Source organism: Dicentrarchus labrax, unplaced genomic scaffold (genome assembly GCF_905237075.1).
Source record: "Dicentrarchus labrax unplaced genomic scaffold, dlabrax2021, whole genome shotgun sequence".
In the NCBI taxonomy this organism is placed as follows: Eukaryota; Metazoa; Chordata; class Actinopteri; family Moronidae; genus Dicentrarchus; species Dicentrarchus labrax.
Genome location: NW_026136711.1, coordinates 28,954,487 through 28,969,432, shown reverse-complemented (window position 1 = coordinate 28,969,432; position 14,946 = coordinate 28,954,487). Strand labels below are relative to the sequence as shown.

The following is a 14,946-nucleotide window of genomic DNA, read 5'->3' as shown; positions in this document are numbered from 1 at the left end:
TGATGCCAACAATCCAAGGGATGAAAAACATTTATTTCACCTGTTAAACATTTTCTTTAAGCATTTTGCATAGCTTTTTTATGTATATTTTTTTATTTATTCAACAATGGTCCTCAATACAAAAAAGGCAGATAGTGGTCAAAGAGTCATGACTTACAGGTACCATTACAGGTTTAAGCGCTAAAACAGAACCCCAAATAAATAAAGTCCACTTACAATCACAATGTTTCCTCCTTAAATAGTACAAAAGTTTGAAAGTTGAGTCCACCGAACATTAATTTAATGCAGCCGATTGCCCATTTAATTTTGATTGAGTTTGATTTACTGGCTTCAGAAAGCACAATGCTTGTTTTACAGTTAATTGTATTAATAAGACTAATCAAACTATCTACATTATCATCTGCATTTAACTCATTTACATTTTCACTTTGTGTCCACACATCTGTACAAGACACAAGAAGCCTGAAATGATCTCAACTCACCGCTATATTTAACCGCATACTCAGGAACATTCAAGGGTCAAAGGTTAGGCACTGGGTTAGTGGCGTGGCTGATGGAAACTGTGTGTTGCCACACCAGCTGAGGCGCCAGTAATGGTGCGTGAGCGATTGTCAGAGCATCTCAGGCTTGTGAATGACTGATGAAACTCGAGAGACAGTTTCAGTTTGAAGGCACAGACCATGACTAAACTGTCAGTAGATTTGCACTTTTTGTTTTGATGAGAGTCTCTCTGCAGCAGACAAACGGAGATTCTGGTCTCCAGTGTCCGACTGTTAGTGGTTTGCCGTTTTCACATTAAGACTTGATTTTCCACAGCTGGAAATTAAGCAGAAGAGATAAAACTTTCATTAAAGAAAGAAAAGTAATTTCACAGAACATCTAATGAAACAAAAAACACACACAGTAACAGGTCAGAGAGCAGGATCACCTGCAGTGGTGCATCCCTTAGAGGAACAGTTCAATATTGGGGAAAGTTGTAGACTTTCTTGTAGACAGTTTTTATTGAGATCAGTCTAATGTCTGTGCAATAAATATGGAGCCAGGAAGCCATTAGCTCAGCTTAGTTTAGCATAAGTTTTCAGAGTTCAACATTACACCTTCCCACAGCTCTAAAGACCACTGATTAAAATGATTTATCTATTTTGTTTCATCCATACACAAATGTAAAAATGTATATATAAACTACAAGTTATGGTTAATCAGAGATGCTGCTAGAGGCAGTTTTGAGCTCTGAAGATGACCAGGCTCGTAAATTCCCCTTAGTCTTTATGCTAAGCTAACAGCCTCCGGGCTGATACATATTAAATACATTTTAAAAAATAAATAAGCATATTTATCCTTTAAATGTATTCCTTTATTCAGCGTATTTCCTGCCTTGAGACCACTATGATGGTGTGTACAGTTCTTGTAATTAAAGGCACTGCCTGCTGACCACTTGAAAACACTTTTTACATCATCCCCTTCGTCAGTCACATCTTGACTTTTTGCATGATGCCAACTTATCTGCCAGATGGCCATGAGTGTAAAACTATAAATGGAAATTTTCATTTGCATTTAAAGGCCATGTCCTTGTTCTATTTTAGCAATTCCATAAATTTGGGGTATTTACAAGAGAGATATTTTAGTCCAAACTGAAGCAGCTGAAGCCAAGATTACATGAGTTTTAGTCCCTAGTCAAGTACCAAAATCATTGGATCCTACATTTCCCACAACGCACCTGCCCCATATTGTTGTCCAAGCGCAAGCTAAACTCAAACTTTAGAAAGCTCACTCTAAAGCCTCAGAGGACATAATACAACTGCTCTCACAGGCTGAGTAGTGCTTTATGTGATGAGCAAAGCAAAGTTTTGTTCGATCTTCTTGCACCATTAGCAACCAAGGAGCTGTGATTTTTAACATTTAGAAGAAAGACCCTCACTCTGATGTTGAAGCCAAACAGGTCGCTGACCACAGCAGACACTGCAGACAGGATGACCACTCTGGTGATGTTGTAGATCAGAGGGTTCACGGTCAGACCCAGCAGTCTGAATGGAGTATCCAGCTCCTGTGGGAGGTAAGAGGGAATACAATGTTATTTAAACTTGAAATACCAAATACCTAGAGGAGAGAGAAAAGGTCTAAGCCAGAATGTTTTTGTGTAGTAATAGTTCTGTTGGGCCTTCATGAGAAATAAAAGAATGAACTGCAGTGCAATCAAATGTATTTAATACCTCTTAAAGTTATTAGGGATGTTATGGGGCAATCTGAAGTGTAGAAGGTGATTAAATTGTTCAACATTAGATGGTGCCAGTAGAGAGACTATTGGAAACGAGGAATACAACAAAGCTCCCCAGCAGGACTTAAACACTGTAGTTCGTGGTCAGCATCTTAAGCACAGAGCCACCTGATGAGGCAGCACGTTTAATAGTAGTTTATTTGCTATATTTGGCCAGTATTTTCGATTTGTAAGAGCTTTTGTTGATTTTCCTAGAAATGCATTTAAAGCATTACATTTCTGGGTAGCACTTCATATGGAGAGTCTGCCTACAGATAGTTTATATTTGTAACATTTGCTTTGTCTGTAGATGTCCAACAGATTAACTATAAAGTACATGTAACAATTTATGAGCATACCCTCATAAACCCTAAAACAAATTTTTTGAGCATAAAATTTACTATATTTGTGAAACAGCTTTCTTTTATATATATATTTTGGGGGGGCTGTTTATGTCTTTTGATAAAGGACAGGTGAAGATAGACAGAAAAGGGCCAAAGCAATTAAATGGTTGAAATGTGACAAATACCCTGTAAACTATCTGTAGGGGGACAATAAACTAACTTAGAATCTGTGGAAAAATATGATCGTAAAAACTCTGCCTGTATTATACAATAATAAAGAACTATACTGACAGGATATACTCTGTATGGTAAATTAATAGGAAGCTGTAAAACAAAGGAGACACATTTTTCTTACCTTCATTAGTTTTGTAGCTAGTTTCAAAACATTGTTCACGATATTGAGTTCCTCTTTCTTATTGGGCTTTTTCTCCATTTTAAGATACAAATTGATCTGTAACCAAGAACAGTTTTACACACTGTAAATTCTACAATAAAGACAAAGTAATGTATTTAAACTTACATTAAACGATGCTGACTATGAGATCAGCTGATGTTGTTGTTGCCCATAGTGCTGAACCCAGTGAGAAACCTGCAACTCCGTGTGTTTAGCAGACACAGGCTCTTACCTGCTCAGTGAGCAGCACCGAGGAGTTGCTGTATTTGCAGTTGGTCTCTGAACCCAGCGTGGCGAGCCGTAACAGAAAGAGGATGAGGGAGGAGGCCCACACCAGCAACTCCCAATTTGTCATAGACTCTAGGAATGTTTCGTGACTGTGCAAAAGCTGAGGACAGAAGCAACCGTATTTATACTCCTTGTTGTTGTGAAAATTAGAATTTCTCTTAATCAAGCAGAGCTTATAAAATATGATGTATCTTAACTTCGAGGCGTATCTTCACTCGATATATGATTACATTCTTACATGTTTCGTGGCTGCCTTCCCGTTATTTCATCTCCATGCAAGACTCACACTATTTGAACAAGGTTATTAAATTTGAGCTCTCTAAGCCGATCAGATCTTTTGCAGCGGATATGACTGACCTGGGCACAAATGATGAATGAAATAGACAGCGCTAACAGGAAGATAGTGGAGACAATGACGTCAACTGAGCGCTGCGGCCCTCGTCTCTGCAATGAACAAGCAAATCAATGAAGCACTATTACAAACAAAGGCAAACCTTTCCAGTGGAGAAACAATATACAGTTATAAAAGCAGGGGAGTGTTAAAGCAAGAGTATACAGACCCTGAGAAAAGAGCGTAGTGACAACCACATCTTTATGTTCTGGACTTTCTTCAGCCTGAAATGAGGGATCTCAGATTTCTTGGCCTTGCGAGCTGAAGTGAGGTGGCTGAAGTATTTGGCAAACAAGAGCCTCTGTTGGGGAGAAACATGGACAAACACTGTCAGAGATGCAAAGCACTTGACAAAAGTTAACAGCCCTGCAAAGAGTCTAGTGGGTGAGTTCTGTTTCAGTGTGCTGTCTTGTAGATGCCACCTCTTAACTGCCACTAGAGGGAAGACAGCTAACACAACATGCCATACTATATATTGTTATTTTTCAGAACAAGTTGTTTGAGTGTTTTACCAGTATGTCCACAGATTTTCAAGACAGGGCAATAACTGTATATGAATTAATAGAGTCTGGGGAGTCTGGGGAAAAAGATCAAATTGATAGATTTTGTGACTCCTACTTCTTCTTTCTATTTGAGGTTATAATGTTCTTTGCACTATCAATATGATTTCTAGCTTTAGGTTACACCTTCAGCTCTGTTTTATAGCTTGTATTTCTTTACATTGTGCTAATATGGACCACGAAAAGTCAAATGAGCTATTAGCAGTTCCTGTTTGCACTGTAACATAGAGTTCAGAAAGCTATCACAGGAATACTTATTAGTTATAAGGAGCATATTCTTTTCTCTTTCTGACTGGATTTATAGATTTTTGATTTAATTTTTATATCCATGGAAAGTGTAAATCTAAGTTATAACTCTGAGATGAAGGAATGCGATTTTCAATCAGGTTCAGTGGGTTAAATTGGAAGCTGTTTAAATGTACAGCAGCAGATTATTGTTGGTACTACTTTACTACACATGCCATAGCAGAAAGACATAACTGTCAGCGCTCACCTGTTTGTACGTTCTCTCGGCCACACACATCATGAAGAAAAACAGTCCTATGAGGCAGACTCTTTGCACTGTTGTGATGAAGAAAAAGGCGTAAGCCTGGACATCAGGCGGCCCCACTGCCATCTCTACCACCTCTGCCAGGGACAGTGAGCAGAGGCTCGACATGTCCAAACGCTGAGCCAAGCGGAAAACGAAGGGAAGCAGCGCCAGGGTAGCTGTCATCAGTCCACCAAGCATAAGGTAACCCATACCCTGCTCCACCAACTTCACCTGAGAACAAGAAACATGAGCGCAAAAAGAGAGAGAGAGAGAGAGAGAGACAGGAGACGCTGATAAAGGACAACTCAAGGAACATAGCTGTGTTATATGAACACAGCCTGTGTAAGATTTTTTTCTAATATCAAGAGGTGATTATGTATGTCTGACAACTAAATGTTCAACAGAGAGAGAATATTACATTCTGCATTCTTGATAATCATATAAAATGTTAATTAATGTTAATTAATGTTTTATTTCATTACTGAAGATGACTACTAATAATTAAAATATTTTCTTAAAAGCAGCATTTTAGTGCTACAGATGTGACTGTGTGGTAGACAAACTAGAAAACGAAGCAGATAGTCCGTTTTGCTTCAAACTGCTGTATTATTCTGTTACAAGCTGTTTAGGGGTTGTCTGAGCAATCTTTACCAACAGAATTAATAACAACATAAAGGGGATAATGCGTACCCGTGTGAGGATGATCCCACTGATCTCCAATACTGACATGTCTGCTTTCTTACACTCGCCCTGCTCCCATATTATGGCACTCACACGGTCTTTGGATGGGTGACATGCCTGCAGCCATGACAGCTGGTTCTGAAAGGAAACACAATAAATAACATCCAGTTTACTGCTGGTTTCCAACGTGTAAATGCAGCGTGGAGTTAAGCTAAATTCAAATTGTAGGAGATGGTTATGAACATATCACAGTCTACATGAAGTCCACCATGGGATTTTGACTAACTGGGATTGCTAATGATTTCATACCATGTATCCACTAAGGAGTGTTTGACAACCATGAATAATATTACAGGTTGACTCAAACAAGAGTATTTAAGAGTATTGGAGATCTTACTCCAGTGATTCCCTGCTGTAGGCTCTCATCATCACTGCTCAGAGTGGTGGCTTGTGGGAGCACCATGCCAGCGTTGTACCTCCCGTTCCCCTCACTGTCACTGCTCGCCGTGGAGGCGGAGTCAGGGCCTTGGAGAAGCTCCTCCCACATTGTGTCGTCAGTGTCGGAAGCAGGACGAGAGCCGACGTTCGGCCTGAGGCGCTCCACCTCGCGAGGCTTCACCTTGATGGAAGCCCCAACCCCTTCCTGTTTTCAGTTTATAAAGAGTCGTTTCAATCATCCTGAACTGGACTGAATCTTTAAAGTCCCCCTCCACTTAAAAATTTCTTTCTTTCTTTCTTTCTTTCTTTCTTTCTTTCTTGTCCATACAGAATGTTTGAGCTTCACTACCAGTGCACATACACTGAGAATGGGCTTTACAGTGAAGTTGGAGACATTTGGTGTTGAGCTGTATAACTTAAGAAATTAGATTTCTCACGAGGTAGAGGGAGTAAAGGCTCTTTTAATGATTTTATACGGAAATGATACTTTCTTTTTGCAGAAAACACATATCGGACACATTATTGTTCCAGGTATGCTATTTGTATATGTCATAATATATGTCTGGAGGGGTTCCTTAATGCTTGCTCTATATTAGAAACACACAATTTAAGTAGCTCACATCTAACTCCAATTTTATTATACTTTAATCTCTTCGACATTTAAATGTTTGTTCTATATTAAAAAACATTTTCATTAACAGGCAGTGTAAGAATAAGGTTTACCTGAGGTCTTAATGTGGGTTTGGGGTTAGACTTTAGATTTCTCTTCCTAACAGAAGACACTGGTGCAGATGAAGGCCTGGTTGTAGGAAGAAGCCTCTCTTGGTGAGGTATTGGAAGAATTACTTCCACTGGTTGTAGCCCCTCCTCTTCCTCACTGGAGAGCTCGTCGGACGCCCCAAATCCTGACTTTCTTTTTTTCTGTTAAAGAATATGACAGAAAACACACATACAGCCTAAAAATGTATTTCAAAACATGCAAGTAGTTGAAAAGAGTGGAAAAAAAGCCTATACTACTATAGTGTGATATAAAGCATAAAAGATGAAAACAAATGTATACAAATATACTTTACACACTTGGCCAGTAGAGCTAGACGGCAGTTAGAGTAGAATTAAAGACCTTAAGGCAGCTTTGAATACGATTCTGTACTACAGGAAATTAACAAAATAACCATCTAACAATCTAATGAACTCTAAAACAATTAGCCTTAGAGTAACAATAACAAAGGTTCTAATATTTATCATACTCTGTCATCACAGTTGATGAGGTTCAGCGGTCGTATTAAAAGATACAGGCTTTTATCTTTAGCTTTACTGTATTGATGCCATGTGTGTGCTGAATAGCAAACAAACTGAAACCTTTGAAGATATTACAGATCAGCTACATATCAACATTAGCCAATGAATGCTTATATTTCAGCTGTAGATCTAGAGTTTTAATCTAACTACTAACCTGTATTTATTGACTGTTGTTTTTTCATTTACAAAAATAAATTTTCACTGCTGACATAAGTTAGTTCCTTCTTCTCTTCACACCACAATACTGAGATTGACAAGTGAGATGAGGTACTGTACCCTCCTCTCTTCGCTCCTGTATAATCGCTGGCTTTCATCAAGCTGCTCTGTGTCCGCGCTGTCATTTGTTTCTTCAGATTTTTTCAGCCCTCTGCCCTTCCTTGGCCTGGAGGAAGAAAATAACAGTCATCAACAAGAGATTGTAGTTGCAAGCAGCCATTGCAAAACAAGCTGAAACCACAGGAGTGGGAGAATTATTGAGAGTACACCAGAAAGCCTTTAGTGCATAGAATAACTTTCGGTTCATTAAAAGTCTATTTGTGATCATAATGTGGGAGTTTATGCATGCACCAGGAGGTGAGAGTGTGTTGGTAAAGGCAAATGAGTGCAGTGCCTGACAATGAGAAAACTACCTCCTTCTGCGCGCAGGGCTGGTGGCACAGCTGGCAGCTGGACTGCCCGAGGGCCACCGGCTGGACTCAGTTGACACAATCTGGCAGTGCACGGTACCCAGCAGCAGCAGCAGACACATGGGCCCAAACACCTCGCTGGCACACGCCCCAGGGACCTCCAAGTACAGCGCCACTGCCGCCACTGAGGGGAGCAAAACATTTGGCAACAGCAAACAAAACGGTCTCTTAGGGGAGCCATTATAACAAAATTCATGCTTACTAATGAGGTCTTTCTGTGTTGTGCAGGTGTGATGAGTCACAGGTTTATTGTTGCGCATAACTGAATGTAAACTGTGACAAACAGAGATACTGAATTCAGTACATATCAGAAACAATGCACTGTATTTATATTCTTTAATGACTGAGTGTTTGTTTCCATGGTTAAGCAAAGTAAAAAAAGAAAATCCAAAACCCTTTATAGCACCCGCCTGAAGGATTTTTACAGCACCAGCAGTCGTGTTTTAATTGAAGAACGACTCAAAATGTCACTGTTGCAATAAAAGTCTTACAAACAGGAGCCACAGTGTATGAAAATGTGCAGATTATCTTTATACTTTATAAGTTAGTTTTAAAACCATTACTCAAAGTGCATGTCGTGTTTATTACAGCTCTATATACTCTCTGTGGAGCACATGAATGATTGCTAATGTTAAAATAGAAGAGCCTCATGAACAGATCACTATTCTCCCAAAACTCTCTCCCAAGTGACATTTTATTGATATTTTTTTAGCAAGAACTGAAATGTTTTGTGAATATAAATAATGTCAAGACAGCACAGTATGAGTCAGTTTACAATGTGTAGGCTGTTACATACATCCTGGTTCTAGTCATTATGTACATGTTTTAATTAATTTGTTTTCAGTATCAGTACGAACAGAAGTTAGATTAGAAATGGTGAGCTAACCTTGCAAGAAGTACAGCACGAGGATACATGAGGAAATGGATCTGGAGGTCACCTGGATCCACCAATGGAAGAAGAACGGGAACAGCAGCACTCTGACCAGACCTTTCCGAGTCAAAGCTGTCCAGGGACTCTCTGGTTTGGCTTTGCTGAATGTCGATCCTGAGGGAAGGAAATCAGAAAGTCTCTCTTGTGGCTTAAATGAAACCATTACAAATGCAAAGAAACTGTGAAACTAGCAGAACACAGGCAGGAAATAGGCTGGTGTGATATGTGCTAACGGGGGAGGAGGCTGTGTGTATGCAGATGTTGTAAATGTGTCTGTTATTAAAGGAACTAACAACCAGCGGAGAACTACTCTTCATTGACCCTCACCTCTTACTAAGTCGACATCGATGAGGTCTGATTTGATGTGACCCGTCTTCTTTGGTTTGCTGTCCAGACCCTAGATGAAAGGCGAGTGATGTTTTTGATTGAGAGGTGATGCACAACATAAATAGACAAGCATTTATTATTTTAAATAGCATTTATGTCTTCACAGAGATTTGAAGGGTATCTTACATTTAGATCCGCCTGCTCCAGAGATTTCTCCCAGACTTGTTGATCATAGGCCCCAATCTGTAGCAACAACAGAAGTTTTATAATCGTTTTCCTTCAAATTAGGGACTATTTACTAAAGATTTACATCCTTAATCAAATTGAGGTTGTCCATATTCATAATCTTAATAAATACAACAAGGTACATTGTTGTAAAAACAGTCTCAAATAAACTGGATAATACAAATGAAAGCATTTAAAATTATAAAGTACAATAAGAGCCATGTATATATGATAATGATGAATATAAAACAGACATTTCAAAATAGATAATTTATTGTAAATAACATTTAAAAAGGTAAAAAGTGGGACTAGTTCAACAACAAATAATGCTGTAGTGCTTTTCAGACATAGCAACACAAGACTTTAACAGCCTGGCATCAGATTTTATTGGTACTTCATCCAAATCAGATTAAATGCTGCTGGGCTCATAAAATGACAATCTTTTTTTTTTTTTGGTTTGTACACATTCACACAAAACCAGGAAAGACAAAGAAGAAATAGGAAGGAAAAGGGGACATGTATTGACTAAAATACAGGTTTTGGTTGATCAATGAGCAGCGTCCACGGATTAAATAAATGAATAAATCTCAGTGTCGGTGATATTATTCAGCGTCAGTGGGAATTAACACCACTACTATATATATATATATAAAGATTAAAATCATAATGATGTGACATTTGTTGGAGTCTGTACCAAACAAACAAACAAACATATTTTCTTACATCTGAAGATTTTATAAGACGGGGTTATCTCTGCAGCACTACAGTACTTCATTATAACGCTGTTCTGTCACATATTTTACCTTTTATCAAAACAAATGCATCTTGAAATTGTACAACCCTAATCTTTTAATTAAACGTAATCTTAGTCCCCACACATCACTTGGAAAACATCAATCCCCCCAAATCACACATCCATAATGTTAAATGTTTAGCTCCTTTCTTGTCCCAGTGTCTTTTTTTGTTGTTGTTGTTGTTGTTGTTGTTGGATAAAAACAAAAATAGGACAACCTATTTACCAAACAACATGTATTTGTCTCACCTTCTCTTGATACCAGGCTATTCTGGCCATTGTGATCAGATGCTGGAACCAGTGAAGTCAGGTCATTTCACAAAGAGCTCAGGAAACAGAGAGGACTGGGCAGAAATCCAGATTTGTTCACTAAAATAAACATGAAGAGAAGAGACACCGAACCGGGTATAAAAACCAACACAGTGACGAACAAAACCAACCAAAAAGCAAAACTAAATATAAAGTTAGCTCTTTTTTTAAACTGTTTAAAGATGACATCAGTTACGGAGCAACCGTCCGTTAACGGTTGAACGTTAGCTCACAACCTGCTGCCAGTTGAGTAAGAAAAGCCAAATTTAAAACTCACCTGAGATTAAACAGCACAAACTGGGGAACACCTTTAGTAACCATCCCCCCCCCCCAAAAAAACTGCTCATTAAAATACTTTGGCACCAGTTTCAGGGGCGTTGCAGCATCTTGTTGTCAAAACTGAGCTAATCACACGTTAGCTGCTCGTCAACGGACACTTTCTCGACGCGATTAATGACTCGTAAAGGTTTACATTTGTAGACTGATTTCCGCAGAGCTGTATGTTTACACACCCACAGGTATATTTCAGCTGTTATGTACTTTGCTAACTTCACTCTCGTTCAACATTTTTGGCTCAGTCTTCCGCTTCCCTTTTCCGGGATTTGTTGTGCTAAATTTGGGGTTTTTTTCGTCCCTGTACGCGGTCTGTCAGGCGGAGCTTGCGCCGCCACAGGCAAGGTCGAGACTCCTGTTCCGTCTGTAAGATTGACAGATAATTAACAGCTACAATCGCTTTGAGCCTTAAATCAACTATTTGTGCTCTACATTGTGACATAAACATGTTACCGATTAAGCTTTCCACACTAGTAGAGGTACAGTGATGCCTGAGAGGCAAATCTACGGATAAAAAAATACCCATTTATTTTTCCCTGAAGTTATTCCTAACACTTCAGCCAATCAGAGCGCAGCAAGAGAGCGCGAGGAGTAGATTAGTCATGTGACGATGTAAGGCTAATTAATAAGGCTGCAGTTAATTGTTTTCATTATTGATTATTCTGACTATTTACTCAATTAATTGTTAATTTAAAGCCCAATATGACATCTTCAAATTCAGGACTATAGCCAAGATTTTAGAAATACTACAACCCCCCAAAATCTATGATTAGCTCACAAAATAAATACTTTAATAAATACGTTTCAATATAAATTTAACATTTTTTTAAACATATATCTCTGGTTAGGTCTGAAAACAGTTTAAAAAGCCTTTCCCACAATGCCAAATGTCATTATTTCGATGTATATTTCTGACCTTTAACACTCAACCAATTCATGGTTTCTGACACACACAAGAAATATCTGAACTACGTTTAAATAACTGTAAATAAATAAATAAATAACTCCTTCTCAGTAAAATAAAACCTCCAAAGTCCCTAAAACCATATTGAAGACATGACCTTGGTGTCCTTCGTGGTGACAATAGATATTTTCAAATATCTTTTGTAAGACCAACAGTCCAAAACCCAAAGATAATCAGTTTACAATCACAAAATACCAAGAAAATCAGCAAACCCCCCAAAACAATTAGGAAGCTGGAAAGAGACAAAATAAACTCTCAAAATTGATGCAGATGAATTTACTGATTGACTAATTGTTTCAGCAATGATGCAGCTTATGTGTTTCATTTCCTGCCATACATAATGACCACAAGCTAAATGGCAGATACAGGTATTCATTTATGATTTTGACGGAAATATACATGAAAGAGGAAACCCAAGAACACTATTGTAAGACTCTACTGTCTAGAACTACTTTCTAAAAGGTCCATTGTTTAGCTAAATGACAGTTATCTGTGCACCATTGTTCAAAATGATAAGGTCTGAGAGTACAACTCCTGCTGTCTTGCAGGATAGTCGACAGCCTGTCAAGATAGAGATGGAGTCATTTGTCACTTGACTCCTGATTGTCTGCTGGCGGTTGGTCTTGCTCAGCTGCACACACGATCTTCGCCTTGACCTTCTTGTTGGAGGAAATGATAAAGTAGGGGCTGAGAGAGGCGTAGCAGGAGGAGAAGAACACCCTCATATCAGCCACCACTGGCGACACCTTCGCAACCGTCAGCATGTAGATCCAGATCACGTTATCAATCCCGAAGAAGACCACGTACAGAACCACCAAGGTGACAACTGTTTTGGCGGCCCTGGTTTCTGCCCCGCCGCCCTGAGAGCGACGGATCCCTCTCACCCGGCGACTGTGGCGGTGGAGGAGCAGCAGAATGTAACCACTCGAGCCCAACATCAGAGCGACGAAGGCAAAATCCCTCCCAGAGACAGCCACCCCATTGATCACGTAGGACAGGTTGTCTCTGAAGTCCACATGACAGAAGCCCAGATTGAGTGTAAAGGCAGGGATGGTGCCATTTCGTGGAGCCATAGAGAAGAAAGGGGCTGCGATGCATATGGCCATATTGAGAAGCCATAGTCCTGCAAAGGTGGGGAGGACCAGGGAGGGAAGTGCAGGCTTCAACCTGGACAAACGGGGGCCCGCGGGGGCGATGGTCACTGCCTGAAACACACTGAGCATGCAGGTTAGGCAGACTGATAAAGCCCGGCCGATCCGGTAGGCGTAGATCACTACCTTACACCCAGGATCATTCAGCAGGTCCCTCAGCCCAAACACAGTCATAGTCTGGGGGACGCAGCGGGTCAGCAGGAGCATCAGGTTGGCAAAGGCCAGATGACACAGGATCATGTCCACAGGAAGGAGCTTGGGTTCGGTGCAAATCATGTGGGCGTACGCCAGCAGCACCACGGTGTTCCCCAAGATGCCCATACCTGTTTGCAAGAGGAAGGAGACCCCTTTGATGGTCACACACAGATCCATGACACCAAGGCCTGCACCCGGCATGATTTGAAAAGCAGACAGAGAATCAAATCGGTTATGAATACACTGCACACAAGAAAATACCCTCATCAAGCGTGATAGAAACATAATACAGCCTGAATTTAATTGTGTCATCTCTTTCTTTCAGTGAAAACAATGCTCACCTGAAGTTGCAGATTAAAAGTAGTAAAGCTTAATAGCCTGTGTAATTACAATTTATAGCCTTTGATGCCCCTCGAGATCATTTGCCAACATTGTGTTCAACCCACAGTTTGGCAAATTAAAGCCACAAACTAAATCTGACTCAGATGGTCTCGGAGGGCAAACACTGCAAAGGGAATATAGTTCCACTGAAAGATACACACAATGTTTCAAGTACTTCTTAAAACAAAAGTCAGGTGCCCATTTTGACACGTTTTGCCTGCTGTAATCATTCGTCCTGATCATACTGGCTGTAAGATCTATTCCTGCCATTCTTATAATGGAAGTGATAGAAGACAAGCTCTCGTTTATGTGAAGTTAAATGAGGCTCAGTCTTTTTCAACCTCTTTGTGTTTCCTTGCTGTGCTGCAGCCGAGAGATAGTAACTCAAAGAGGGAATTTAGTGCTAAAAGTCTAGAAGATACCCTCTTGATTTGTCTAGCATCACATTCATTTTAGATACTTTGGAAATTGTATTTTTCCACAGAACAGAGACTGTGGATACGTCCTTCCTCACGTCGATTGGAAACACATTATGGGATCTTCTAGTGGCAAGTATGAACAGGATGGATGATTATAGCAAGCAAAACCGGTTTCAGCGTTTATATGAGAGTGTGAGTGTCGCTTTAAGACGGACTTGTTTTTCTTGTGAATCTATCCTATAAGTTTTAATGTGACATCCTAATCATGTGTTATTTATTGTGAATTCCAGTTCTGCTGGAGTACATTTTCAGGTTTTGGAGACAGTTACAGAACCACAAGCACGATATCAAACTTTAACGAAATGTGGTATGAGTCTGTAAATCACCCTCCTTTTTTAATATGAATGAAAGTGCTCCAGGCTGAACATCAACACGGTATTCCAGATAAGTTTTAGGCTTTAATGTTGGGAAATTGTTCATCATCATAAAAAGTAACTGAACTGCCTGAGGCCATTTGAATAACATATGTGAAATCTCATGTGAACTCTAAACTTGAGTCACATTCTCCTGTACTCCGACAGTTGTCAATTTTTATAGACAGAAAGACTGTACATCAGTCCTCTGAGATACTGTAATGCTATTTCCCTGTGGAGTTAAAAAAAAACAGAGTCAAGCAATCCCTGCGGAGACAACAGTGTGCACTTATTGTTGATGCAAAAGCAGCCTGATGATGCTTTGAATGAGCCATCAAGAGGCTTTTACATGCACAGCTGGTGCTTCAACTCGCGTTCTTTTCCTCCTTCATGTCCTGGGAGCATGTTAAAAGACACAGAGGAGCGAGACAATTAGCCGTATAACAATGCGTATTTGTACTAATTGGGGGCATGGGGACAATCAGCCATTATTCATTTATGTTCTTAACTCTCTGCACTTGCTACAACAGAAGTTTTTTATTCACTTTACAGCAGTATCCACATAAGCTTTGAATGGCAAATGCGTCTTACATTAAAAACGCTCCGTTCTATGTGACTGTTTTCTCAGTTGCAAAATT

At 39.7% G+C, this 14,946-nt stretch overlaps 2 protein-coding genes across 3 annotated transcripts; both read right to left on the bottom strand.

Annotated features, from left to right (window-relative positions):
* Positions 1-12: 12 nt before the first annotated feature.
* phtf1 (putative homeodomain transcription factor 1) lies at positions 13-11,066 on the bottom strand. Of its 2 annotated transcripts, XM_051413668.1 has the most exons (17): positions 10,730-11,065; positions 10,393-10,512; positions 9,312-9,368; positions 9,126-9,195; positions 8,754-8,912; positions 7,811-7,991; positions 7,458-7,563; positions 6,606-6,803; positions 5,842-6,087; positions 5,454-5,582; positions 4,725-4,994; positions 3,841-3,972; positions 3,638-3,724; positions 3,225-3,380; positions 2,954-3,049; positions 1,919-2,044; positions 13-816 (listed from the first exon to the last, which is right to left on the bottom strand). In XM_051413668.1, exons 2-17 carry the CDS (start codon positions 10,420-10,422, stop codon positions 796-798), a joined length of 2,064 nt encoding a protein of 687 aa, XP_051269628.1. In that variant the 5' UTR covers positions 10,423-10,512; positions 10,730-11,065; the 3' UTR covers positions 13-795. The 2 variants fall into 2 exon arrangements, with proteins under 2 accessions (XP_051269628.1, XP_051269629.1); XM_051413669.1 differs by lacking the exon at positions 5,842-6,087 and having other exon boundaries at positions 10,730-11,066.
* A 944-nt stretch (positions 11,067-12,010) lies between these two features.
* LOC127371082 (olfactory receptor class A-like protein 1) lies at positions 12,011-13,870 on the bottom strand. Its single transcript, XM_051413688.1, has one exon. The coding sequence runs from the start codon at positions 13,405-13,407 to the stop codon at positions 12,331-12,333; it is 1,077 nt and encodes a 358-aa protein (XP_051269648.1). The 5' UTR covers positions 13,408-13,870; the 3' UTR covers positions 12,011-12,330.
* Between the last annotated feature and the right edge of the window lie 1,076 nt (positions 13,871-14,946).